Source organism: Dictyostelium purpureum, assembly GCF_000190715.1.
Source record: "Dictyostelium purpureum unplaced genomic scaffold DICPUscaffold_27, whole genome shotgun sequence".
Classification (NCBI taxonomy): Eukaryota; Evosea; class Eumycetozoa; order Dictyosteliales; family Dictyosteliaceae; genus Dictyostelium; species Dictyostelium purpureum.
The window spans coordinates 81673-109346 of record NW_003519364.1 but is presented as its reverse complement, the minus strand read 5'-3'; the positions used below and the strand labels follow the sequence as shown (position 1 = coordinate 109346).

The following is a 27674-nucleotide window of genomic DNA, read 5'->3' as shown; positions in this document are numbered from 1 at the left end:
TGTAGTGTAATAATAATATAAAAACATACACATTATATAATTGTCGAATAAAATTAAAAACTATTATTTATTTATTTTTACATATTATTTTTATTTATTCTATTTTTAAAATCGTATCTATCAATATATTCAGTAGCCTTTTTAAAATTGGTTTCTGCTGTATTTCCTGTAGTATCGATGCAAATATCATAATAAGATATATCTTCATAATCTAATCCATATAAATCACTTTTAAAAATAAATAATAAATTAGTATATAATATAATAATTAGGGTAAATTTAAAATATTTACATATATCTTTTTCTATCATCTTCGTCTCTGTTTTGGTTCTTTTGGAATGCTTCAGCTATGCTTTTGATGGATGGTATTGGTAGTTTTGAAATTTCATTTGTTAAGCTTGAGAGAGATTCATCCGATTTGTAATTGTTTGAAAGGTATTTGTCGGCTTGTTGGGCATATTCTTCACCAATTTCTCTGCTAATAAATCTGATGGCTCTTTCACGTGCACTGCAAGTAACATATATTTTAATTAAATCTTCTCTGCCTAGTGATTCCAATAGGGTTCCCATAATTGCAGGTTGTCTACCTTCGATCACTAAATATTTATATAATTGTTGGCTATTTTTATCACCTCCAGCAATAATTTCACATGTTTTATAATCCATTTCGATATCCATTCTTCTTCCACCCAAACGTTTTAATGCATCGTCTACAGAGTTTTGATCTAAATTTTCTTGGACTATTCTAAGTAATCTTGATTGCTCTGCAATAGTGAGTCCTATTGATTGGGCAGCTTCTCTAAAAAATCCACCCACTGAATAAAAGTGACCCCCACCATAATGTTTTGCAAGGTTTTTACCTAATGTTGATTTCCCAGTTAATTGTGTCCCGCCAAGCAATATGCATGGTATCGATGTATTGTTTACTTTATTGATCTCAACTAGTTGCTTTAAATGATCAATTGAGTTTTTACCAATATAATTTTTATATTGATTGCATATTATATTATATTTTGACATAATAGTTTATAATTGTACAATTAAAATAATAAAATTTAAATTTTTAATTTTTTTTTTTTTTTTAAATTTTTTATTTTTTTCGTTTTTTTAATTTTTTTATTTTTTTTATTTTAAATTTGTTTTAATTTTCATTATACACATAATCCAAAGATTAAATAAAATAATAGTTATATATACATATTATATTATTTAGTTTTATTTTTAAAATGGAAAATGAAAATAACAAAAGAGCTTTAGATCAAGTAAATGACGAAAATGAAAAAGATTTAAAGAAAATTAAAACAGACGAAGAAAGTACCAGTACAACTACTACTTTAGAGAATAATACAGCTACCAATACCACCACCACCACAAATGCAGTTTCAGAATCAAACAATGAAATGGAAGAGGATGAAGAAGTTGATGAAGAAGAATTAGATAAACGTAATCAAAATCAAGGTGAAGAGATACTTTTAACAAGTCAAGTTGTTCATGGTCCAACCGCAAAGAAAGGAAGTCACGATAGACCACAAAAATTATCAAAAGAACAATTAACTGAGATTCAAAATAAAACCAAACTTACAACAGAAGCATCAAGAAAGAAAAAAGTTGCAGTTCTTTTAGGTTATTTAGGTAAAAACTATGCTGGTATGCAAAAGTATGTTAAATATTATAAAATAAATCTAGATATATCTTTTTCAATACAAATACTAATATAGCTATTATATAATAAAGAAATCCAGGTTTAAGAACTATTGAAGAAGAATTAGAAATGGCAATTTTTAAAGCAGGTGGTATTTTACCAGATAATTTATATTTCCAACATAAAATTGATTGGGTTCGTTGTGCAAGAACAGATAAAGGTGTATCAGCATTAAGAAATGTAGTATCATTAAAAATGGAAGTAGGACCACCAGAACTTGACGAAATGGTTAAAGCATTAAATAAACTTTTGCCAGAAGATATCCATGTATTTAAAATTATGAGAGTAAACAATTCATTCCATGCAAAGAATGGCGTCGATGCAAGATCATATGTCTATGTTTGTCCAACTAGTGCATTCGAACCTAAATTCGCCACAAACAAGTTAGTAGAACCATTTAAATTTACCGAAGAAACTCGTGAAACCCTCAACAGAGTCTTATCATATTATTTAGGTAATCACCGTTTCCACAACTATACAAGTCGTAAAGAGTCCAATGATGTTTCAGTATTCAGAAAGATAATTAAATTTGAATGTTCCGTACCATTCATTTTAGAAGGTGTTGAAATGGTATCAATTAATGTAATTGGTGAAAGCTTTATGCTCCATCAAATTAGAAAAATGATTGGCTGTTTAATGTCATTCATGAGAAAAGGTATCTTCCAAGACGCTCAAGATAAAGAATCTGCATTTGATCAAATTCGTAAATATATTGAGGCCACCTTTTATCATCAACCACTCAATTTACCAGTTGCTCCAGGTGCAGGTTTACTTTTGGATCATTGTATTTTTAGAATGTGGAATGAAAAATATAAAGATATTCATGGTGAATTAATGGTCGAAAATGTATGTATCATCATTTAATTTATTTTAATATTACTGAATACCTTATTTACTTTTTTTTTTATTTTATTAAATTTTTAATTATAGGACGATGTTGAACAATTTAGAAAAGTTGTTTTTGGTGAAATTGCATCACTTGAAGCCACAAAACGTGAATTTTCAGAGTGGATCGAAACTAAACTTGACCCACATCCATTGCCTTATGAAATTTTACACAAAATTATTGAAAATCCACCACCAGCCCCACCAAAAAGACCAAAGCAAAGAGATGATAAAAAATTCACAAGACGTGAAAGAAAAGAACATATGACAAATATTAAGAAATTTGATAAGGATACTGGCAACAATGAAGAAAAAAAAGATCAAGATAATACAACTGAACCATCCAAAGAAATTAAAGAACAACCAAAAGAAGAAACAAATGCCTCCGAAAATTAAAATTAAATTAAATTTAAAATAAAATTTAAAATAAACTTTAAATAATATTGAAACTAATATAAATTATATTAGATAAAAAAAAAGCCAATGATTACATAGTCCTTATTTTTATAACTTTTTTAGATAAATAAAATTTTTTTTGTTTTTTTTTATTTGTTTAATATATCCCTCATTCATCAATCTTAATATTATATATTTTTTAAAAAAGGAATTTGAGGGGAGAATATTTTAATTAATTGAATATAATTTTGGGGTATATAGTTATAATAATGCACATAAAAAAAAATAATCAATAGATCCATTAAACAAAGATTCAATATTTATGAAGTATTGATTTTTAAACACCTTTTAAATTAAAAGCTTTTTTTTTTTTTTTTTAAAACTTAGAAAAATAAAAAAAAAATAAAATTTTGAAATTGACTTTAAAAATGGAACTATTTGACCCCAAACTTAGAAACCCCTTTTTTTCTAAAAATAAATTAAATTTTTTTCCCCAGAAGAAACAAGAAATATTGGTAAAGAAGAAAGGGTAAAGAAAGAAAATGAAAAAGAAAGAGAAAGAGATAAAAACAAACAAAATGATAATCGCGATTTTGACCTTTTCAAGCACACCCCCTCCAATAGATAAAGACCTTGAACCGGTACGGTTCGGAACTTCCTCAATTCATCAGATACTTTTATCGAACATGGTTCAATCAAACGTATCATTCCACATACTGGTGAAGTTGCAATCACCTATAATAATGGTATCCTTACAATTATCTCACCACCAAAAGATGACAAACCAGTTTTCATCGATTCCCCGACCCACAATTTTGAAGGTCTCATCAGTACTAACCTCCAAACTTGTCCTTTCCCATCAAAAGAAACCAAATATCAAAGTTTATTAGACAACAAAGCTGCAACTTCAGATGAAATTAACCTCAAGTTTTTCCAAACTCGTGATTCACTTCGTGTTGGTGTTGTATTAGTTGTTGTTTTTAAAATTGTTGACCCAGAATTTGCCATTACTAAATTAGGAAAAGAAGGTATTATCAATCATATTGAAAATGTTTCATTTGCAGATATTGGTAAATCAATTAAAAAACTCTACAAAAGGTTATTTACTTTAACCAAACCAAACCAGGTGGTCCAATCGATGACAATGTTCAAACCATCAAAGATTGTGTTAAAAGAAATCTTTCTCGTGATTTATTAGAATTTGGTGTTGAACTCCAACGTCTTCAAATCGAAACCATGAGGGTTTTAGATACTGAAATCGCCAGAAACTAGCAGGTCAATCCGTCACTTCAGCTGAATACACAACCAAACAAGCAACCATAGTCAAAGAGTACGACATTAAAACCACTGAGGCTTGTCTTAAGCTGAAACCGATAACATTGCTTTAGTCCAAAAGAATCAAGCCGTCATTGTCGAATCACAAGCTAAACCTCAATTTTCCCAAAAAAAAGTTGAAGCTTTACTCATTGCGACAGATGCTCAAAGAAAATCTCAGGAAATGCAAGGTGAAATATTCACTAAATATCCAATTCTTGCTGAAATTGAATTAGCTAAAACCAAAGCCCAAGTTCTCAAAGGTGCCACCCTTTATATCACCCCCAAGATGCAGGAAATTTTATGAACTCAACATTAGTTTATGTTGATCAATTAATGAACAAACAACAAATTACAAAGAAATATTGCTCTCTATCCACCAATGTTTTTAATTTTAATAAATTTCATTCTTTTTATTATTCATCAAAGAATTTTAATTAAAAAAAAGAAACAAAAAAAGAAACAAAAAAAGAAACAAAAAAAGAAAAAAAAAAAGAAAAAAAAAAAAAAAAAAGAAATCTGTTTAATAATCACAAATAAATTTATTTAGTAAAACTTAAATAAAATATAATAAAAAAACTAATATTTAGTTTTTTCTTGTACTATAAAATTCTAAATTCATTTTTTTTCTTTCTTTTTCAAAAGCGAAGACGATTTTTGGTGATGCATTAAGTCATCATTTTTATTTATTGTGTTTGTTTTTGGTGTGCTTTGTACCAGTACCCATCTATTCACATAGGATGCCAAAGAAGAGAATTATTGAAAAACCATTAAAAGAAATTAAAATGAAGAGAAATATAAAGAAACAAGGAGTTTATTTAATAAAATATTTTTTTAAAAAAAAAAAAAAACTGTGCATTTATTATTTTTTTTTTAAAATTGAAAATATACAAAGGTTTTATTATTTTAAGAAAAAATGATTATTATTAATATTATTCAGAATGAAAAAAACTTTACTTTTAAAAAAAAAAAAAAAAGAAAAATGAGAGATTAAAAAGCATGCTTGTAAAACCTAGTGTTGGTGCAATCTAGTTTTTTTTTGGGTCTATTTATAGAACTAATTTAAAAAATGTAGAATAATATGTTTTTTTTAAAAAAAAAATAATAGTAAAAAATAATTCTACTTTTTCTTTTGATTTTGGATTTGTTGAGGTTTAATTATATTTTTAGATTAATGGTGATGCTTGAAAAAATAAAAACAATAATGTTTGGTATTATAATGTTTTTTTTAAATAAAAATATGATTTATTTTTATGTTTTTTTTTTTGAAATATAATATTGTCATTTTATTATTAAAGAGGTGTCAATATAAGCAACAAAACAAGTGAAATATTAGACTATTCAATATTGTTTTGTGGTTTTGTGAAGGTTTTTGAAAGGAAAATAAAATTCAAAATTTAAAAAAAATTAAAAAAAAAAAATAAAGAAAATTAAAAAAAATAATTAAAAGAAGATTTTTAATCACCTTTGAGGGGGTTAATTAATTTGCATGTTTCCTTAACTTTTAAAAAATGATAAATTACTTTTTATAAAATTTTTTTTTTTTGAAATTAAATATAAATTAATTTTTTTTCTTAATATCAGTTATCTATCAGTATTATTAAATAAAATAATATTCAAAAAAAATATAATTTCCCCAACAATATTTCCCCATAAAAAAAAGCAGTTTTTACCAATAAAAATATTTATTTCAAAAAAAAACAAACTGTTTTCCCACCATCATTAAAATTTATGTTATATTAAATTTATAAAAGAGGAGTCAAAAGATAAATGAGGTTTACAATTTGTAATTTATAATTTTAAAAACTGTTAGGAATTTGCAGAGTAATTTTCCTAAATATTAAATTGTTTTTTTATTTAATTAAAATTTTTATTTTTTTTTTAATATAAATTAATTTTAATTTTTTTTTTTTTTTTTATTCATTCATTAAAATAAATTACTTTGTAATAGAATAAAAAATTTAAATATGTTAATAAAATATATCTCCAGTGAAGATCCTAATATAAAAAAAGTAGTAAGTGTAATAATTTATAATCAAAATGATTATAACAATTACTAATTTGAATTTTTTAAAATCTTTATTTGCTTTAGAAAGAAATGATAGAAGATTTTTTTAAAAAAAATAAAGACCAACAAATTACATATGATCAATGTTTTTCCTATTTTAAGAGTTTGGAAAATTGTAAAGATCCAGAAACTCTTTCAGATTGTCTATTTTCATCATTGGATAAGGACCGTAATGAAACAATTTCTAAAAAAGACTTTGATATTCAAAAATTTTTTGATGATTTGAATCTATGTTCTGAAATTATAAATAGAAACTATGATAACTTGTTAAATGAATTTGATGGCAACAAAGTAAGTTCTAAAAATATTAAATACTTAATCTTTTTTATGTTTACTTAAGTTTTATAATCGTATTAGGATGGTAAAATCACTTGGGAGGAAACATTTAATGTCTTCAAAAAAGACCCATCAATCGGTTATTTTAGTTGTGAAAACATGACCAGAGTTTTCTTCCAAATTTTGGATACCAATAATGACAAAGTAATCACCATAGATGATTTAAGAAAAGTAAGTATTATAAAATTTTCTTTTATTCTGGTATAAATAAATATTTTACTAATCTTTTATTTATTTATCATTAGGCCAAAGAAAGGGATGAAGATCTTTATTTAATAGAATAAATCAAAGATTGTTATTTATTTGTTGCTAAATCATTAATGGGTTAAAAAAAGAAATAAAAAATACCATTGTTAATTTTGAAAATTAAAATTCTTTATTTTTTTTTACCTATACTCCATCAGCTATTACAAAACACATAAATAAATGTGGAGGTAATTTTGATTAATAAAACTGGTGATTGCAGGTACATATTCTTAAAAGCATAATAATTTTTGTAAAAATAAATTCTTCCATGTGATCCAAATAACTATAATTTTTAGTAGTAGTGTTAGATATCTCGGATTCTAACATATTATTAATAATATAATTATAAGTAACGTTTTATAAATTTATTAATTTTTAATTTTTAAAAAAAAATTTTATTTTTTTTTTAATTTTAAATTTTTTATAATTTAATTTTTTAGATTATTTGGTAACGTGCCGGTAGAACTACTTGGTTAAAATCATGACCGAATGTGAGTGTTGTGAGACTATTAGGTATGGAAAATATTAATCATGACTGATTATTTTATTTAATAGCTAATTAACATGTTACAAAAGAAGTAACATAATATAAGATTTAAAGTATATAAAAATATATGTATTAAACAGGGAATAATAAACAGAAGGTAAAATCTTTAAAAGGAAATAAATAATTAGTTTGGATTTTTAAATTTTTTATGCCAACTTTCAAGAGTGAGTACAGTACTTGAATAAAATTTAATAAAGGATAAAAATAAAAAAAAAAATTCGATTCTTCATTTAAATATTAAAAAAAAAAAAAATTAGTAAATTGAAATGATGTTGAAAATATTGGAATAAATATTAAAAAAAAATTTTAAAAAATAATTTCTGTTTATTCAAAATAATATATTGAGATATAAATTTATAAAAATAACGGATAAAAAAAAAATATATAAAATTATTTATTTAATGAGTAAAAATATTTATAAATAGATAATTGTATTTTTAATTATTTTTCAAAATTTCTATTGATTTATATTTAACAATAATATACAGAGTGTGTATGATTATTTTTTTTTTTTTTTTTTTTTATCATTATTATAATTTATAGCATTCTTTGAAAATTGTGGAATTATAATACCAAGGTATGATTGTGATTCTGATTGTGATTATATCCTGTTCATTGATGAATCAAATAATATATTTGAGAGTGATACAATTTTGTTGTCATTTATGATACCTCTTTTGATTAATCTGCTATAGAGTGATTTATTATCGAACTTTTATATAATTTGAATTATCACCTGATGTTGTATTGCCATATTCTCTAAATGAGCAAGAGTCTGATGAGTTTGATGAAAATGTGCTGACATGATTAATTGAAGTGAATTAAGTGGGTTTACAAATGGATATTTTGAAATTTCAATTGAAAATTTTATTGAATTTGTATAGATTTCGAAATCTTGACCTGCAAAACTTGTAGCTTTTGTTTCATTAAACCACTCTAATGTTGTTGATATTGTTGTGTTTATATCGGCAGATGTTGTTAGGTTCTTTAAATAATTACTTTTTAGTTTTGTTATTTCGCTATATTGCCATGTTTGATCAAATGGATGGGTTTTAATGACAGTACCTTTATAGTCGAGTTCTCTTAATGATACAAGTGATATCAATGATTTGTAAAGAGTGTTTTGATATTATCATTTGGAACCTGTATTTCTGTTGATGGTTCTTTTGGATATGGAACTGGTTTTTCTGGTTCAACAATGTGACTATTGTATGATTTACCTCTCCAGGGATATATACAAACACAACGAAAATAAAAACATTATGATTTGTTTGTTATCAATTTGTTAGACCTTGATATTCCTTATTTAAAAAAAAAGAAAAGATATTCCAAAAGGTTCCATAATAAAGTAAATAATTTAAATAGAAAGAAGAATCATCTGGAAAAAGCAAAAATTGTGACAATGACAAAATAAATAAAAATCATTTTTATTAAAAAAAGTTTATTTTCTTCTGATATATTATATATTATTAGCGCATTACCTATGTTTTAATTCTTCAATAAATTTTTCTATTTGATTCAAAATATTGATTTTAATTTCTTTTAACTGGTATACCAATTAAAATTTCATTCTTTGAACTTTCGATAAATAGAAAATATAAAAGACCGTAACAGTTTACCTACAATTGTTTGTCTCTGAAAATATAACATGGATGAAACCTCAATTATTAATATCCAAATCATTTTAAATAAATAAAAATAAATTAATAGAATGAATTAATAAAAAAAACTTTATAAAATATATTTTTTTTTAAATAATAAATAAATAATTATTTAAATTTAACTTAAATTTATTAAATTTATTTGATTTTCGACATTATTTAATAATGAACTATTTGTTCTATTATTAATATTTTGTTTTTCTTGTGGAGGTGGATTTAAAACTAAATTTTCAATATCATAATAGTAAAAATCTAATATAATACTTCCTCCTACATCATCTCTTATCATTAAAAATGAATGAAGACCTGGTATAGCATGGCTGAGATATGAATTGATCCATTTTTTAATTGCTTTGGTTTGTAACGTTAAAAATAATGAAACGGTACCATTATGATTTTCCAATTCTTCCATTGAGACTTTTAAATTGGTTGGGATTTGCAATAAGTTACAAAGGTCATGTATTATAGATGGGGTTTGGTCCAATGCTTCTATTTTAATACTTTCTATTGATTGTTGTTTTGAGAATTCTAATAATAATTTAAATTTATTATCGAAATTGAAAGAGACACCATCCTTGTTAAAGAGATATTTTGTTGCGGTTAAAGTTAGCTCTACTAATAGACTACAGGTATTTGGGATAACCTTCATTGTAAATCTTGGTTTAAATGATTCTTCTAATAATAAATTTCTAACCCATCGAGAAAGAATATTAATGTGTAACCATAATTTTTTATAGTAATGGTTTTTTAAAGTTATTTCATTTCTAATATTATTATTGTTATTGTTATTTTTAATTTTTAATTGATTGTCGCCACAATCATCCATACTATTATAATCTTTTAATAAAATATGAATATTATTATAGAGCAATAAATCTTTTCCAAATGATTTAGAAACTTTTAATTTCCAAAATATTTGATCAGAGCAAATTATATACCAATTGAAAGATACCAAACTACAATTTTTAATATCATTGAAATCATTTAATTGGCTAATTATATATTGAACTATCTCTTGTGGTAAATTATTAATTGATATATTGTCATTGTTGATACTATTTAAAGCTGATGAATAATTACAACCAAAATTATTATTACTACTATTACTAAGAGTGTAATTATTATTATATGAAGATTTGAAATTGCTATATTGATTGAAAATTGATTTCTTTGATAAATAATACAATAGATTATCTATTTGAATAGAGTTGTATAGTACTTTTGAAAATTTTAAATCTGGAATGGTGCAATTAGCCAAATGTAATAAAGCATGATCTTGAATAGGGCGGTGTTTAAACTCTTCAAAGCAATATGAACCATTATTATTATTTATATTACAAACGAAAGAATCAAAACCAATAGCGTTAAAACCAAATGATTTGCAAATTGGGCAGTGCTGAATATATGAATTTGTTAATTTCCAATAATCAAATGATGATGCTTGACTCTTTTGCTGTTGATATTTGTTATGCATTTGTAGTTGCTGTTGGTCGAAAACTAATGATAATTCAAACTGTGAAACAAAACCCAGCTTTTCCTCTCCCTCTTTTAATGGATTGTTACAATTGATACAGAAATGAGTTGGTTTACAACGGCAATTACCAGATCTAAGAGTTTTCACCATTTTTTCAAAACATATTGGGAATTCTATAAACTGACACTTGGAACAATGGTTGTATTTAATTTGATAGAATTGATTTTCGATTGTAGTTTGTAGGAACTCTCTCATTCTCCAACTATTACATAAACTAAGTAATGTGTCACCATTTTTACTTTTGATTCTTGGATCGGCTCCATAATCTAATAATAATCTTATGATTGGGAAACTATTTGAAATTGGTTGTAATACACCATCATATTGAACGCACTTCATTATTGGTGTAAAACCTTCAGAGTCTGGAGTATTCACAGAGGCACCCAATTCTAAAATTTGTTTAGCCACCTTGTAGTTTCCTTGTTTACAAGCCTTGGTTAAAATTGTTGGGTTTTCAAAGTCAGAGTTCTTTTCCTTGAATGTTTGATTTAGGTTTAAAGTGTTCATACGCAACAATGAATCTAGTAAATATTTGTCTTTTGAGCACAGCGATAAAAACAATAGTTCTGAAACTTCCTCGGCATTGAGATAGGCAGTTTCATATTTTAAAAGAATATGAATTTTAGCATCTTTACTTGTGGAACTGGTGAATCTTTGGTCATTAATATTTACAGGTAACCAAAGCTCTAAAATTTTATCTCTTTCTAATTGAAACAAATCTAACTCTTGGGACTCGGCAATGACGAGGTTTTGCTCTGAAGAAAAGTCTTGGAAATAGAATACTAAATTCTGGGTATTTAGAGAGAATCTTTGAGTCGAACTTGACAATGGTATTTCGAAATACTGCTTCCAATAAAGCTGATTGGAACTCTTTAATACTGTTTCTTTTTTGCAATCTTGTAACCCTATTTTAATTTTACAACCAATAGTAATGGGTGTTGCTAAATCTCCATTATCACCAAAGCCAATACTTTCTACTACTACCAAATTTAATTTATCAACAAGTGATTTATTATTTATATTTTTATAATATTCTTTTATTAAAAAATTATTAAATTCATTATATAATTTTGATTCTTCCTTTATACATTTATTTTGTTGTTGTTTATTATTGTGATCTTGATTATATTGCTCTTGATTGTCATAAAAATAATAATTTTCTTTACTATCATTTTCGACTGATGATAATAATAAAGGTGATAATAATGGAGGGCTATTTGGTAATTTAATATTTGAAAAATTATTATTATTATTTATATTATTACTATTATTATTATTGTTATTAATATTATTGTTACAATTACTGGTACTGTTTAAAAATGGATTTATATTATTATTTATTATTGATATATTTGAATTTTTAATTGATTTTATTACATCTTTTATTTTTTGTGAATTTCTAATTAATGAATTTTTTCTTTTTGGTTGGTTTTCTGTTGATGTTACTGTTGTATTTTGTGGTAATGGTAATACACTATCGACTTCCATTGGTTCAAAAATATTACTATTATTATTGCTATAATTGTTATTATTAGCTGTATATTGTTCTAATGTTTCAAAGGATAAATCGGAATATAAGTTTGATTTTCTCTTAAAGCCAATGGTTAAATGAATTTCTCCATAGTAAATATTTGGACTAATACTATTGTTGTTATTATTATTTAAAATTTGAAAGCTATTAAACTCTTCTTTTGATAATGATCTAGTTGTAATATTATCTAATGTTTGAACAAAAGAAGTATTATTATTACTATTATTATGAATGTTATTATTATTTGTATTACTATTTAATGGTTGTTGATTATTTTGAATTTGTATTAAATTACAACTAGGTACTAAGTAATTATTATAACTATATACTGGAATTAAACCAAAAGTAGGTACAACCGGTATACATAGGTAATAACTTGAAGGTATTTCAATATTTGAATGAATTGATTGGTAATATAAATTTGAAATATCTAATTTGCATTCGCCCATCACCTCCCCTAAAAAACCTTCCTCTATAATTTTAATGATTAAATTTGGGTATTTTGATTTATATTTTAAAGAAACCTGACAATTAACTGGTATGGATCCATTTGAATGGAATGCTTTAGAATTGGTTTTAACCCAATTACCAATTCTACCATTACCAATCTTTAATTTAATATTTTTTGGACTATTACCATTACCTAAAAAAGTTTTTTAAAAACAATTAATAAAAATTAAATAAACAAATTGTTAAAATTAATATTTACCATTTTTAACTGTTAGATTTCTTATTTCTATTATTTTAACTTCGAATACACCCATCAAGTTTTGATTTAAAAAACATATATTTAAAGAATTTCTAAATAAATAAAGAAATAAAATTTTAATTACAAGTTAATATTTATTATTATTATTATTATTATATTTTTTAACCTTTAATACAACTAAAACTACAACCAATACACTACAAACATTACAATACTACTAAACAACACAACCACAAACAAAATAAATAAAAAAAAAAAAACTTCATAAAAAAATTTTAATTTAATTTAAAAAAAAAAACTTAACACAATTAAAAAAAAGAAAAGAAAAAAAAAAACTTAACACAATTAAAAAAGAAAAAAAAAATAAAAATAAAAGCATAATGAAACAATAAACGATTAAATTATAAAACAAAAACATCAAAAAAAAAAAAAAGTTGATATATCTATTTTTATTTTATTTTTTTATGGTATTTTTTGTGTGGGTGTGTGAAAAATGAATTAACTGACCACAATTTACCACACTTTACAAATTAAAATTATATTCAACCGTTTGATTTAATTCATCAAAAACATCACACTGCCACACACACTAAACACCACATCACACCAAACATACATTTTTATAAAAAATTAATAATAAAAAAAAAATACAACTATAAATTGTTATTATTCTATTTAATTAAACACAATTGGACTGATTAATATACTATTTATTATTGTTATTATTATTATTATAATTATTATTGTTTTATTATAACTATCATTTGGTGTATTTATTTTTAGCTACACAAATAATATTGAACACACAATATTTTATTTAAAAAAAAAAATCCTGTTATTGATGTCGAAATTAATTCGATAAATATATATTTTTTTTGCTGTAATATTACTATTTTAACCATAATTATTATTGTTCCGCTGTATATTTCCAATTATAAAAATTTTATTTTTTTAAAAAAAAATTTTTAAAAATTTTTCCTGTTTAAATAAATTTCGCAAATTTTGGACACACAAACCAAAAATGTGATAAACAAAACAAACAACAACATTTAAATTGAAGAAAAAACAAATCAAAACCCAAAATAACTAAAATAACCAAAATAACTAAAATAACCAAAATAACTAAAATAACTAAAATAACTAAATAACTAAATAACTAAAATAATTAAAATAACCAACCCCCTATTTGATAAACATACAAAATAAACTAACCTAAATTCTTTAATGACAATATATATACCGATCTAAATATTGATTATTTTAAATGATGATGATTGTTGATGATAATGACAATGATAATAACTATTATACTATTTTTATTATTTGAAAATACTACACTACTACTTTTACTATTTTATTATTACTATTTAATTTTATTTATTTTAAATTAATTTTTATTTTTAATTTCCCTGTTCCCAATTTAAAAAAAAAAAAATCAAATAATCAAACACAAACACACACACAATTTTTATATATGTATTACAAACAATATTTATAATAATAGGTTGCATAAAGAAAAAAAAAAAAAAAAAAAAAAAAAAACTTAATAGTAGTAAACTCTCAAAAAAAAACACAGTACTGAATGGTTTCAGTGCAGCAGTTAATCATTTGATCAAGACGTTAGTGGACAATTGTTTTTTTTTTTTTTTTTATTTTTTATTTTTTAACTTTTTTTTTTAAAATTAAAATATTTTTATTTTTTATTTATTTTTTTTTTTATTTTTTTAAATAATATAAACAAAAATCTTTTTAGAAAAAATAAACCAACTTTTTTTATATAATACGAAAATACTTATTTTCGTAATATTACAACCTAAAGAAAAAACCATTATTAATAAAAAATTTAAAAATTAAAAATTAAAAAAAAATAAAAAAATGGCAAAAACACATTATGGTTATTAAAATAAAATGGGTGGAGATTTGAAAGGATTTGTAGTGGGGCTACAAAAGTTGGTTAATACTGATGTTAAAGAGTATAACAAGAAAAAAAAAAAAGATATGCAAAAATGAAGTTTTTTCTTTTTTTTTTTTTTAATAATATGGTGATGTTTGGCAGTTAGTTGCGTTTAATATTTTATTAAGATTTTTATTATAATTTATTTAATACATTTCCTCTTCATATTGTTTTACCTTATTTTTTAAGGTTGAGTTTTCAGATTCCATTTGTTTAAATTTGATTAAAATTTCTTTTAGTTTTAATTCCAACAGGTTTATTTTTTCTTCTTTCACAGTGAGTGTGTCTTGGAGTCTGGTTGATTCTTTTTGGTATAAGGCAATATCCATGTCTCGTTGAACCATTTCACCTTCCAATTGTTTAATTTTCTCTAAAGCTGAATCTTGATTTAAAGTTTGCAAAAATTCAATTTTTTTATTTTTTTCCTCGAGTTCAATTTCTAATTTCGCCATTTTACTTTGAATTTGTATTATTTCTTGTTGCTCTGCACCATTATTGTTAGTAAATGCTATATTGCTGTGTGAATGTGATAATCCATTAATTGTTGGTGTGTTGTTATTGCTTGGTGATGGTGAGTGAATCGAGTGTAAAAAGTTATTAAATGAGCTGGGTGTCAAACTACCATGATCAGCTGATGTATTTGGACTAGGTGATACAAATGCTGATTTACTCTTTGGATTGTTGTTGTTTATTGAGGTTGATACCAAAATTAATTTATTAAGGTTATTAATTTTAGCTTCTAAATGGGTTCTGTGTTTTTCAGCTTCTAAAAGTTTTTGAGATAGTTCTTCATTTGTTGATTTAATCTTTTCTTTTTCGGATTGTAATTCGCTTAAATCCTTTTCGGTCGTTAGTGCCTCTGATAGTTTTAGTTTTAACTCTGCAATTTCGTGTCTATATTGTTTCAACAATGCTTTGTCATCTATAATTTCATTACGTTGTGCATTGTTTTCAATCTTTTTAGCTCTACTTGCAAACTTTAATGTATTGTGTGTCTCTTCGAAATTGTTTGATGCTAATGTAATTGTGCAAATCATGGCCACTCTTGAATTACCACTAAGTGAATTTTGAAGAATTCTTGTTAGTTTACTGTCACGATATGGAATGTGTCCTGTTGCATTTTCGCTAAGTTTACTGATAACTGTTCCAAGTGTTAACAAACTTTTATTGATATATGAACCCTCCTTATTTCTAACTGCATTGACACCTTCACTTGCTTTTTCACTACCTGCTAAATCTATAAGATTTAAAACACTAAATCTAACTGGTTGAGCTTCTGATGCATTAACATCTTTACTTTCGATTATCATTCTAAATATTGTATGTGATCTAGAACTTTGCAAATTATATGATGTAGAACCCTTAATAATAATTGTAATATTAGAATATGTTTTTGAAATTAATATTCGTATATAAAATCTCTTTAAAAATACATACAACATGTCTATGAGCTTCACCTGCAGAGATTAATGATATGACATGATCTAATGATAAAACAATTTCTTCCTTTAACCCACCAACATAAATACCTTGTGTCGAATTTTCATATGTTTTCAAATTAATGTTTTCTGGTGCTAATAAATCGTTAATAACTTCATTATAAATTTCCATATATGATACTCTTAAAAGAAATTCTCTTTCGTCTGTTTGTTGAATATATGTAAAAACGTCTTGAATTGATAATGGTATTATACCTGGGTTCTTTTTACCTGTACCTTTCATTGTAAAGGTTTTACCTATAATAAACATTGTTGAAAAAAACGTGTGTGATATAAGTATAAAGAACTGTTTTGTTTTTTTTTTTTATTTTTTTTTTTATTATTATTAACATACCTGATGAAGTTTGACCATATGCAAAAATTGTACAATTATAACCATTCATTGCTGAAACTATCATTGGCTTTACTGCATTATAAATATCATAATTATCAGATTCTGTTGTAAAAACATTATCGTATGTATAGCTATTTGGTATAAATTTAGATGTAGTTGCTGAGGTGGAGGTGGATGTTGCTTTAATTGGAGTTTTTAGTGGTGTTTGTACAGATGATGCTGTGGATGAGAATTTAATCGGTGTTTTTAATGGTGTTGCTGAAGAAGAAGCAGAGGATGGTTTAATTGGAGTTTTTAATGATGATTTAATCGGTGTTGCATTGATAGCTGTAGATGGTGGAGGTAATGAAGAAATTGTACTTTCTTTTAATTGCCATAAACAATGTTCACCACCTTTAATCTCTGTTTCTGAAAATGGTCTTGGTCTAATACAAACTATAACATTTTCATTCATTATTATATTATATTATATTATTTTATTAAATTATTTATTGCTATGTATTTATTTAAAAATATGTTTGTGTGTGGTGGTAAATATGTTTATATTAATTGGTGTGTGAAACCAAAAGTGTAGTCTCATACAAAAAAAAAAAAAATTTAAAAAAATGAAAAAATGAAAAAAAAAAAAAAATAATAATTTAAAAAAAAATTTTATTAATTTAAATTAAATAAAAATATTCAAATAAAAATCATATTAATATATAAATATATAAATAAATACATTGAATGTATATTTTTATAAATATACATTTAAAAACTTATAAATTAAATTATATTAAAATTTTAAATCTATTTAAATTATCTAAAAAAAAAAAAAAATAAAAAAAAAATAAAAAAAAAAAAAAAACCGGATGTCCAATCCAACTTCTGTTATTCCATTTGAAGAAATATTTTTAATTGAAAAAAATGTTCACACAATAGGGCATTCATTTTTTTTTTTCTTGGTTTATAAATTACCCACAAAAAAAATGTTGTGGATACGACATTATAACAAATGCCAATCCCAATGATATTATTATGATATTATGAACATTATCTATTTTGAAAACCAATTAAAAGCCCAAAAAAAAAAAAAATCTAAAAAAAAAAAAAACAAGGGTTTTTTTTTCATATTCACACTCTTTGCAGTTATGACAATTTTATTATTATAATAATGATAAAAATAATCATTTTAAATCCCAATTTTATTTTTATTTATCCAAAACACCAATTATTTTTTTTTTTTTTTTTTTTTTTTTTTTTTTATTCCTCTAAAAATAAAATTTTTTTTTTTCTAAACCAAATTCTTAGGAGAAAAAAAAATAATTTCATCACCAGTAAAGTGTTTTTATTTACCAAAAAAAAAAAAAAAAAAAGAAGAATAATTGATTGGTAGATTTTTTTATAGCTATTGTTACTATTACCATTACAAAACCCACATGAAAAAATATCTTTGGTTTTTTTTTTGCTCACTATTTTGATGTTTTTTCACCATTGATATTTTCTATTTTACCCGAATTTAGGCCCACCATCATTAATAATTAATATTTATTTTTTTTTTATTTTTTTTTTTTTTTTTTTCAAAAAAAAAACCCAAGATATTTTTTTCTAATTTTTTTTTTTTTTTTTTTTTTTTTTTTTTTTTGAAAAATTCAAAAAAAACAATTCAAAAAACTTTTCCACTATATAGCAGTATATAGTAAAGCAACAACAACATTATAATAATATAGAGTCATTGTGTGTGTGCGTTTGTGTGCACAAATAAAAAAAATAAATTATATTATTTAAATTTACTCTCCAAATTTTTAAATTTTTTTTTTAATAACAAACAGTAAATTTTTTTTCTTTGCACCTAAAGTTTTACCAATATTATTTTTGATTACGATAATTTTTTTTTTCATCAATTATTTATATATATAAAATTAAATATATAAATAAAACTTTATGTGTTTTTTAATTAATAACAATAATAATATCACAAATTTTTTTATTATAAATAATAATTATAATAATTTAATAATAATCAATTCTAGTTACATATAACATTTAGTAATAATAAATAAATAATAAATAAATAAATTAATATTAAAGAAATAAATCAAATAAATTTTGTAAAGTTGTAAATAAATCAAAAATGGATGAAGAAAATTTAACTAAAGTAAGAGAAATTTTTTTTATTGAATTTTTTAATATAAATATTAATATTTTTTTTTTAGTTATTACAAGCGTTTAGTAATTGTAATTATATCGAGTTTGTAAAGGTTTTTTCAGTTGTACATGGGTTTGATGCAACAATGGAGTTTTGTAAAAATGCTTTTTACCATTGGAGCGTTAATCGTGTAAAGTTTTGGGGAAATAATAATAGTAATAATAATAATAATAATAGTAATAATAATGGCAATAATACCAATGGAAATAGTAATACATCAACAGGATCAACATTAGTAGATGAAAGACCTGCAAAAAGACAAGCAATTAGAACTGAATGGGAGGATCCTAATTATCAAGGTTTTGTTTTTGATTATGATACAAATTTTTCACCAAGCACCAGAAGTTTTAATAGCAGCAGTGATAATCATAGTAGTAATAGTAATAATAGTATAAATAGTATAAATAATAATGGTAATAATGTTAGAAGAACAAGTAAAGGAAAAAGACCAATGAGTTATTATCGTCAACGTAGTATAACAAAGTAAATATTTCTATTTTATTTCACAAAAGATAAACCTCCAAAATATTAATTATTTTAATTTTTTTTTTAATTTTTTTTTAGCATTCAAGATTTACCAAATGAAATTAAACTTTTAATTTTTAGTTTTTTAAAGTATTCAGATATTTTGGTAATTTCATTAGTTTCTAAATCATGGAATGAATATAGTCTAAGAGCAACAACAGAATTAACAGTGGAAAACAAGAGGGCATTAGTTGGAGATATTGTAAATAGAAGAATATATAAACATAGTAATTATTTAAAGAAAATCAAAAGTTGCCATTGTAAATTATTTAATAATACATCAATTCGTGTTATCATTGATAATTGTACCAATTTAAACGAATTGCAATTAATCAAATGTCAATATATTGTCGATTCCGATATTGAGTTAGTTATCAGTCGTTTACCACAGCTCAAGAGATTGGCCTTACACTCTGATGTTAATTTCACATCAAAAACATTCGATTCTCTTAGTAGATCTAAGCTCGAAGAAATAGAGTTGGGAGGTTTCACAAGAGTACCTTTAGACTCATTTTCAAAGTTATCAGAAATCCCCACATTGAAAGCATTGGATTTAAATGGTATAACTACAAGAGATGCAAAAGAACTATGTAGACAAATCTCTGGTTGTATTCATCTCAAACAATTACGTCTTCAAGTTGCAACTGAATCATCTATGGCTTTGTTACCATTCTTAGGAAACCTTACTCTTTTATCAATCGCCGAATGGGTTTTAGAAGATGTTGTCACAACCACCACCAATCAAGAGACCCAATCTATTGTTACCACCATCTCTCACAATTCTAGCGGCTCAAGTTTTTCTTTTTTACAACAATGCAAAAAGATGGAAAATCTCGAAATTACTGGTAGCACAGAGTTTGTACTTAAAGATTTGAGTAGTTTATATAGTGTGGCCGACACTCTAAGAGTTTTAGAGTTTGATTTCCAATACTCTAACGAATTAGACGATCATCAATTTAAAAAGGTATTTTCATCATTAACAAAGCTCGAGAGACTATTTATAAGCAAGTTTAATCTAAGTGGTGAATGTTGGGAAGCTTTCTCCAAAATCCCAAACCTCTACAATCTCAGTCTTTGTTGCATCAAAATGAATAATCTTTGGGTCAATAGAGGCTTAGAGCACCTCAGCAACTGTAAAAATCTTCAAAAGCTATCAATTATTAACTCTACCGACCAATGGATCGAAATCAACGAAAAAAGTTTTGAGTCTTTATTAAAACCAACTTCATCATTTATAAATCATTTAATAGAGCTCCGTTTAGGTGGCTCAAGAGGAGGTGGCTGGCTTTTAAACGAAAATATCTTTAGAACCATTGGTGAATTCCGTTCACTTCAATTACTAGATCTTTCAAATAGCCGTGGTATCAACGAGCATTGTTTCGAATACCTCTCAAAATGTACAGAATTAGAATGTTTAGAAGGTTCAATTAGAGCTGAAGAAAATACTTTTAAAAGTACCATTGCTGATTGGTGTGGCACTGGTACCCTTGTAAATTGCCCCGCTCTTCGTAAGGTCTCTATCGATATAAAATTACCACATGTTTTTAATTCCGAAATTAAAAATATTGAAAATAATAGATCATTTAATTTAATGGCTAAAATTTCAAAAGATCACGATAAAATATAATATTATAGAAATAAAATAATTAAATTAATTATATATAATATAAATAATAAATAAAGATAATAAAAATAAATTTTTTTTTTTTTTGTAAAATAAATATGCACAACTTTTTTTTTTAGGAGGTAATATAATGTATTTTTACACACTATTAGTTTATTGTTTTTATTTTAAAACATTTAGAGTTTAATAGCAGTTTTGGTATTGGTTTTATTTTCAAGACTAGCAACTGGAGTGTTCAATTTAGTGTTGGTTGTTGAGGTTAAAGAGGTATTGGCAAGGACAGCAACATTGTTTGAACCCATTTCAATTGAACCATATGAATTGGCAACTACTTGTTTTGATGAGGCATTGACTGAACCTAATTTTTGGATTGAAGCAAAGATTGACATTTTAAAGGTGAAAGTTTGTTAAAAAGAAAAAAGTAATATTATAAAATTAAAGTTTTTAATAATTTAAATTATTAGTTTTGGTTTGTTGATATTTAAAAAACAAAAATTGAGTTTTATTTATACCTTTTTTTTTTATTTAAAAAAAATTATTTTAAAAAATATCATTAATTAATAATATTTTTATAAATATAAATAAAAAATATTACAAATTTAATTTGTAATAAATTAATTCGATATAAAATGTAGCGAGGGGTTATTTTTTTAATAAAATCGTGCCGTAGTTGTATTCTTTTTAATTAATTCATCTATAAAAAATTTCGAACTGGTGAGAGTTTATTTATAGTTATTCTAAATTAACGATTTAAATTAAACCATATTTATATATACTACCCTTAAAGAAAAAAATCTTTTTTTTTTATAGTAACCAGTTAAAACAATAAAATGAACACCACACCAAGACACACAATATCTATAATATTATAATTACATTTTATTGTATTTAAAATTATTTATAAATACTAAACTAAAAAAAAATAAAACATTTAACTATAATTAAAATTGGACCTATCTATATATAATAATATATCTCAATTTAATTTTATTTATTTTTATAATTTTTTTAAAATAAATTAATATTATAATAACCCAATTTACCACCCACTTTTAAAAAAAAAATTAACACCACCCCACTCACACTTTCATTTTAGATAAAATTTCTTTGTGTTTTTAAAGATATATACCTTTAAAAATTAAAATTACCATATAAAAACGAATGCTAGGTAACCTAAGAAACTATCAAATTTATAATACAAATTTAGCAAAAATCTCATAAAAAATAAAAATCATATTAATTTTCATTAACAAATAAATTTTTAAAAGAATAATAATTCATTAAATATTTATACCCAAATAAACAAAAAAACATTTATACTAAATAAATATAGTTTATTTTTATTTGTTTTATTTGTTTTTGGTTTAATCTAATACTGGTTAACATTATACAAATACCCATTTTTAAAATTTATTAAAAGTTTATTTTTTTTTTTTTTTTAAACACGATTTACCTATTTTTTTATTATTTTTTTTATTTTATTTTATTTTAAAGAAAATTTCTAATTAACAAGTTTTAATAAAAGTTGAATTGAATCTGAGAATTTATCATTATATTTAATGTTTGAAACAGATGATTTGATGGATGAGCAAATTTCAGATGATGGCTTGTAGTCTCTATGATTGAATAATAATGTACCTAAAGCACAAACGCATCTTAGTGATGAGTCTGGATCGGTTTCGGTTTTAATAAGGTTATGTAAACTGTTAACAAGTAAGCCAAGGGTTCCATTATCAACCTTATTGTTTGATTCATAAAAAGAAATGCTATAAAATAAAAATGATTAGTTAAATTGAAATTAAAAAACAAAATAAAAATTTGATAAACTTACTTTAATAAAAATGTTGCAAATGAACTTGAGTAGGATTTGTTTGAGCCTGGTGGGCTAATATTTAGATAGACTGAATTCACTCTATCTAAAAATTGTTGAGCCTTTTCATGGTTGGCAAAGATGGTATTGATTAACAAAGTTCTAAGTGGTTCATGACGGAACATATTTGAAAAAATCTTGAGACAGAGCATAGTGTTATTTAAAAGTTTAGATTCTTGAATGATTAAAAGGAGGATTGACATGATATTATATTTGTTTGAACCAGTAACATAGTCTACAAATTGTCTAAGCATGCTTGAGGCATTTGGGTGAAGTACCATAACTCTTAAAACATCTAAAATACAGAAAACTTTATCTTCTGGCCATTTAAGCATTTTGAAAACAACTTTAATTTGATGCTCATTGAATGATGATGAGTGATAACGAGAAGTTTCTTTAAGGGTTGAAAGTATTGATTTGAAAATAGATAACTCTTGTTCATCTTCATCCAATGCTACAATTTTGGTTTCTGGGTTGCTTAAAAGTTGTTCATTAAATTCTAAAACCTTATTAAGTAATGATTCACTATTTGCAGTTTCAAATAAGGTATAATTTTTTTGTGGAATTAATGATGTTGTTTGAATAGTGGTGTTATTATTGCTATTGTTACTGGTATTGTTATTGTTATTATTATTATTATTATTATTGTTTGAAGTTGGAGCAGATTTTCTTGCAGGAGGGTTATTATTTGAACCACCTGGAATATATCTGTTTCCACCAGTAAGTGGATCACTGAGCATTGGACTTGCCTCAAAAGTCATATTATTTTGTTCAGTATTTTTAATGAGGAATTGGGCAACTTCGTCTAAAAATTCTTGACCTAAATCATTTTTAAATAAGAAATCTTGAGCTACAGAATATGGATTTTCACCAACATTATAACCAATCTTGTACATTACACCGCTATCGATATCTACATCAAAGATGTAGTCATATTCTTTACCATTAAGGACACCTCTAGCATTACTTTTATTGGCAGCACTAGCATCTACAACCTCACCAATTTTAACCCATTTGTTATCAGAGGCGCTCCATTGATGGGCTTCGGCAACTTTACCATTTTTAACAACCTTAAGTTCGCCATCCTTAGTACCTGGTTGCTTGAGAGCCTCTTCAAGTTCTGGTAATTCATTCATTTTGATGTCACCTACATTGTCTGAAACGATAGTTTGACTAGCTAATTTATCTTGATATGATTTAATAACCTCTTCACTGGCACATCTTGATGGATTCTTTGTCCAAACATAGCCAACACCATCGGCACAACCAGTAATGATATCACCACTTGGTGAATAGGCTAAATCCCAAACACCTGAAGGATGGGTTATAGTTTGAATGTTTTCACCATCTTTCCAAATACGTAAAGTTCTATCCTCACCACAGGATGCAAAACCAATACCAGGAACTACAACTACGGCATAAACAAATGATGTGTGGCCATTAAGTTCTTGAATGACTTCACCATTAAAAGTCCATACTATGAGTGAGCCATCATTACTACAACTAATAAAACCTAATTCTGGAATAACTGCTAAACCTCTTACACAATCTTTATGATTCTTTAATGTCTTTTCTACTGTATATTTATCTTTACCATCTTGTCTCCAAATTTTAATAGTTTTATCTGCTGATGCTGAAACAATATTTCCATTTGGTAATCCAATAACTGACCATACTGATTGTTCATGACCTTTTAATGTTGCAATGCAATCACCATTTTCCCAAACTTTAATAGTTCTATAAAAATAAAAATAAAATATTAATAAAGAGTTTTTAAAATAAATAAATGTTATTTAACAGTTTGAATATTAGTACTGACTTATCCCAACTACCAGAAATAATTAAACCATCATTTGTAACACCAAGTGAAGATACAGTATCTTCATGACCCAATAACATTAATGAAGGTGAGGCATTTGATTCTGAATTATTGTTGTTGTTATTATTATTGTTATTATTTGATGATGATTTTGGAATAGCAGTTTTTTCCCAAACACAGATTAATTTATCATTACCACCAGATGCAAAACAACGTTCTCTTAATATTATTGATGGAGGTAATTGTACTAAAGAGCCTACAAAATGTGAGTGTCCATGTAATTCTATACTTGAAAAATCATTTATTGGATCCCAAACTCTAATTGAATTATCTCTTGAACCTGTAACTATACGCCCATCTGAGAGAACACAAGTACTTCTAACATCCTTACCATGACCAATTAATTCTTTTGAAAGTTTATATGTTATATTTGATGCCATAATTTAGATAGAAAAAAAAAATAAAAATAAAAAAAAATAAATAAAAAATTGATGATCAAAAATTTAATTTAATTAATGAAAAAAAAAAAAAAAAATTTTAAAAAACAAAAAAAAAATAAATAAATTTAAAAATAAAAAAATTAAAATTTTAAAAAAAAAAAAAAGAAAAAAACAATAAAAAAATTAAATTATAAGAAAGTTGTTATAAAAGTTCCTATTTCGTTGAAATACTGGCTCAAAATGTAATAATTATCTATTATTTATATTAATAACACCAAATATATTATCTTTTTTTTTAAAAAAAAAATAAAAAAAAATGATATTTAAATAATCAAATAAATAATTATAGCCAAATAACCAAATAGCCAAATTATTAATAATGAATAAAATATTAAGCTTCAAAAAAAAGTTTATATATAATAATAATAATAATAATAGTGATAATAATAAATCAGCCAAACAAACATTTCAAAAAAGATCACCACACAACATAACCAAACTTAATGATGGTAATGATAATGATGATCCAACAATATTAAATAGAAAAAAAGTAAAAAAGACACCCTATATCAAACCACCAAATACTGGAAGTGTAATTGTTGGTGCCCCACTCTGCGGCTTATTTTCAAAAGGTAAAAAGTCTAGCGAGATTTCCAATAATAGAAAAACAATTCAGCCATTTTCAGAAGAAGGTTTTTTAGATCAAAAACCACCACAACAACAACAACAACAACAACAAGGACAAGGACAAGGACAACATTCAAAATCACCAACAAAACAAAAACAAAATAAACCATTAATTCATAATCAAGCAGTAACAAATCATATTTATGATAAAACTAAACCATCTGATATTTCATCAGAAACCAATATCTCTTTTAATAATAATAATAATAAGATTAACATAAATATTGATAAATTAATTGAAGATAGTAAAGATGGTAATATACAGACAATAATTTTTATATAGCAAACATTAGATTATAACTAACATGGTTTTTATTTTTTATTTTAGAATATAACCAAAAAGTTAAAGAAATTGAAAAAAAGGTTTTATCAAATACAGTATCAAAAAACAACACCTCAAATGATCCAAAAATCCAAGCTACCAAAATGATCATTAGTATTGAAAAAGAAATGATATCATTGCTCGACCTAATGATCAATGACCAAAATAACAACCGAGCTACATTTAAAAATATAGTTGGTGCCTCGAAAAAATTAAGCAATCATAATTTTTTTAATTTTAACAATAACAAATAGAAAAAATCAAATCAAATTTAGTTTTAATAATTAATAAAGCTATAGTTTAAAATATTTTCTTTTATTAAATTAAATTTTTTTTTTTATTTTTTTATATTTATTATCTGAAACTATTATAATTTTTTTCTAACCAATATTTTTGAAACATTCCAAATAATTCTGGGTTTGCTACTAATATTACAACCAAGCTGATTACAAAGGTAAAGAGAATTAAGCATAGACCAAGGAGGCAAATTGATATAATTGCAATCACTCTACATTTTCTATAGGGGGAACCAAGATAGTGATATGTGAATAACCATGGTAAAAACAATAACCATCCTGCAATAAACAAAATTAAACAATTTAAAAAATCGTCTTCGTGGCCATGAATGACTGAAGGTGATGTTGACAATACTGTTGAGTTTGATGATAGTGTCGATGTAGAGATAAAATTTGTTAATTTTACTGCCTCTCCTTTTGGTGTTACAAATCCATTTGAACCACTACTGTCACCATCTCGGGTCAAACTACAACCATTTGTAAATTTTTTCCTTTTATTTAAATTCCCACAATGACTGCAAAAATTCTGATTGTTATAACTAACCTCGTTTCTAAATTCTTCACTATAGTTACTATTATTGATATTGTTGATACAATTGGTACTATTATTATTAATACTAAATTTATTATTTATACTATTAATACTCCCACAATCACTACTATTATCGCTACAATTATTAATAATTTCACATTCTATCTCACTGTAATGTTCATTTGAACCTAATAAAATAATTTTATCTCCGACATCTCCTTCTTCTATATGATTTTTATTTTCCTGCATTAAAACTTCATAAGACATTTTAATTTTTGAAAAAATAAAAATAAAAAAAAAAGTAATATTATTTATTTTATTAAAAAACAATATATATTATTAAAAAAAATAATAATACAAATGATAAAAATAATAAAAAAAATAATTAATGTACAAATAAATAAAGAATGATACCCACATAAAAAAAATAAAAAATATAATAAAATTAAAAATAAATAAAAAATATTTTTAACTTTATTATATCTACTCGATTTATTAATTTAATGTTGATTAAAACAATATTGTTATCTTTAACCAAATTTAACAAATTATGTGTATAAAAAAAAAAAAATCATCACCCACCCCCACCCATACTATTTTTTTCGATGTGAATAAAAACATTATATACAAATTTTTGATGATTATTTTAATACAA

General features: G+C 24.2%; 12 protein-coding genes across 12 annotated transcripts; 5 read left to right on the top strand and 7 right to left on the bottom strand.

The window, feature by feature from the left end:
* Positions 1 to 77: 77 nt before the first annotated feature.
* On the bottom strand, positions 78 to 1020 carry DICPUDRAFT_75550 (uncharacterized protein; the record flags this gene model as incomplete). Its single annotated transcript, XM_003284518.1, has 2 exons — positions 78 to 228; positions 293 to 1020. 2 exons carry the CDS (start codon positions 1018 to 1020, stop codon positions 78 to 80), a joined length of 879 nt encoding a protein of 292 aa, XP_003284566.1.
* A 221-nt stretch (positions 1021 to 1241) lies between these two features.
* On the top strand, positions 1242 to 3038 carry DICPUDRAFT_45589 (uncharacterized protein). The gene is made up of 3 exons (XM_003284547.1): positions 1242 to 1657; positions 1735 to 2548; positions 2633 to 3038. Exons 1-3 carry the CDS (start codon positions 1401 to 1403, stop codon positions 2981 to 2983), a joined length of 1422 nt encoding a protein of 473 aa, XP_003284595.1. The 5' UTR covers positions 1242 to 1400; the 3' UTR covers positions 2984 to 3038.
* Positions 3039 to 3411: 373 nt separating this feature from the next.
* On the top strand, positions 3412 to 4604 carry DICPUDRAFT_75548 (uncharacterized protein; the record flags this gene model as incomplete). Its single annotated transcript, XM_003284546.1, has 3 exons — positions 3412 to 3512; positions 3866 to 4053; positions 4372 to 4604. 3 exons carry the CDS (start codon positions 3412 to 3414, stop codon positions 4602 to 4604), a joined length of 522 nt encoding a protein of 173 aa, XP_003284594.1.
* A 1791-nt stretch (positions 4605 to 6395) lies between these two features.
* On the top strand, positions 6396 to 6985 carry DICPUDRAFT_148381 (uncharacterized protein; the record flags this gene model as incomplete). Its single annotated transcript, XM_003284545.1, has 3 exons — positions 6396 to 6656; positions 6723 to 6872; positions 6947 to 6985. 3 exons carry the CDS (start codon positions 6396 to 6398, stop codon positions 6983 to 6985), a joined length of 450 nt encoding a protein of 149 aa, XP_003284593.1.
* A 1224-nt stretch (positions 6986 to 8209) lies between these two features.
* Positions 8210 to 9177, bottom strand: DICPUDRAFT_75546 (uncharacterized protein; the record flags this gene model as incomplete). Its single annotated transcript, XM_003284517.1, has 2 exons — positions 8210 to 8479; positions 9118 to 9177. 2 exons carry the CDS (start codon positions 9175 to 9177, stop codon positions 8210 to 8212), a joined length of 330 nt encoding a protein of 109 aa, XP_003284565.1.
* A 69-nt stretch (positions 9178 to 9246) lies between these two features.
* Positions 9247 to 12984, bottom strand: DICPUDRAFT_53058 (uncharacterized protein; the record flags this gene model as incomplete). The annotated part of the gene is made up of 2 exons (XM_003284516.1): positions 9247 to 12863; positions 12930 to 12984. 2 exons carry the CDS (start codon positions 12982 to 12984, stop codon positions 9274 to 9276), a joined length of 3645 nt encoding a protein of 1214 aa, XP_003284564.1. The 3' UTR covers positions 9247 to 9273.
* A 2003-nt stretch (positions 12985 to 14987) lies between these two features.
* Positions 14988 to 17170, bottom strand: DICPUDRAFT_96759 (uncharacterized protein; the record flags this gene model as incomplete). Its single annotated transcript, XM_003284515.1, has 3 exons — positions 14988 to 16244; positions 16321 to 16619; positions 16717 to 17170. 3 exons carry the CDS (start codon positions 17168 to 17170, stop codon positions 15030 to 15032), a joined length of 1968 nt encoding a protein of 655 aa, XP_003284563.1. The 3' UTR covers positions 14988 to 15029.
* Positions 17171 to 18593: 1423 nt separating this feature from the next.
* Positions 18594 to 21056, top strand: DICPUDRAFT_96758 (uncharacterized protein; the record flags this gene model as incomplete). The annotated part of the gene is made up of 3 exons (XM_003284544.1): positions 18594 to 18853; positions 18912 to 19387; positions 19469 to 21056. The coding sequence occupies exons 1-3, from the start codon at positions 18830 to 18832 to the stop codon at positions 21054 to 21056; spliced, it is 2088 nt and encodes a 695-aa protein (XP_003284592.1). The 5' UTR covers positions 18594 to 18829.
* An 84-nt stretch (positions 21057 to 21140) lies between these two features.
* Positions 21141 to 21515, bottom strand: DICPUDRAFT_91343 (uncharacterized protein). The gene has a single exon (XM_003284514.1). The coding sequence runs from the start codon at positions 21440 to 21442 to the stop codon at positions 21230 to 21232; it is 213 nt and encodes a 70-aa protein (XP_003284562.1). The 5' UTR covers positions 21443 to 21515; the 3' UTR covers positions 21141 to 21229.
* Positions 21516 to 22448: 933 nt separating this feature from the next.
* On the bottom strand, positions 22449 to 25193 carry DICPUDRAFT_53053 (uncharacterized protein). Its single transcript, XM_003284513.1, has 3 exons — positions 24743 to 25193; positions 22885 to 24660; positions 22449 to 22819 (listed from the first exon to the last, which is right to left on the bottom strand). Exons 1-3 carry the CDS (start codon positions 25180 to 25182, stop codon positions 22555 to 22557), a joined length of 2481 nt encoding a protein of 826 aa, XP_003284561.1. The 5' UTR covers positions 25183 to 25193; the 3' UTR covers positions 22449 to 22554.
* Positions 25194 to 25561: 368 nt separating this feature from the next.
* Positions 25562 to 26445, top strand: DICPUDRAFT_148373 (uncharacterized protein; the record flags this gene model as incomplete). The annotated part of the gene is made up of 2 exons (XM_003284543.1): positions 25562 to 26123; positions 26198 to 26445. 2 exons carry the CDS (start codon positions 25562 to 25564, stop codon positions 26443 to 26445), a joined length of 810 nt encoding a protein of 269 aa, XP_003284591.1.
* A 100-nt stretch (positions 26446 to 26545) lies between these two features.
* On the bottom strand, positions 26546 to 27286 carry DICPUDRAFT_148372 (uncharacterized protein; the record flags this gene model as incomplete). The annotated part of the gene is made up of 1 exon (XM_003284512.1): positions 26546 to 27286. One exon carries the CDS (start codon positions 27284 to 27286, stop codon positions 26546 to 26548), a length of 741 nt encoding a protein of 246 aa, XP_003284560.1.
* Positions 27287 to 27674: the final 388 nt, after the last annotated feature.

Excerpts from the sequence above, each read along its gene's own strand:
- DICPUDRAFT_45589 (XM_003284547.1), top strand. The coding sequence starts at position 1,401 with ATGGAAGAGGATGAAGAAGTTGATGAAGAAGAATTAGATAAACGTAAT. Across the intron at positions 1,658-1,734 it reads AACTATGCTGGTATGCAAAA|AAATCCAGGTTTAAGAACTA; the intron begins GTATGTTAAATA and ends TATATAATAAAG. Across the intron at positions 2,549-2,632 it reads GTGAATTAATGGTCGAAAAT|GACGATGTTGAACAATTTAG; the intron begins GTATGTATCATC and ends TTTTAATTATAG.
- DICPUDRAFT_91343 (XM_003284514.1), bottom strand. The coding sequence starts at position 21,442 with ATGTCAATCTTTGCTTCAATCCAAAAATTAGGTTCAGTCAATGCCTCA.
- DICPUDRAFT_53053 (XM_003284513.1), bottom strand. The coding sequence starts at position 25,182 with ATGGCATCAAATATAACATATAAACTTTCAAAAGAATTAATTGGTCAT. Across the intron at positions 24,661-24,742 it reads ATTTCTGGTAGTTGGGATAA|AACTATTAAAGTTTGGGAAA; the intron begins GTCAGTACTAAT and ends TTATTTTTATAG. Across the intron at positions 22,820-22,884 it reads TTTGCAACATTTTTATTAAA|CATTTCTTTTTATGAATCAA; the intron begins GTAAGTTTATCA and ends TTTATTTTATAG.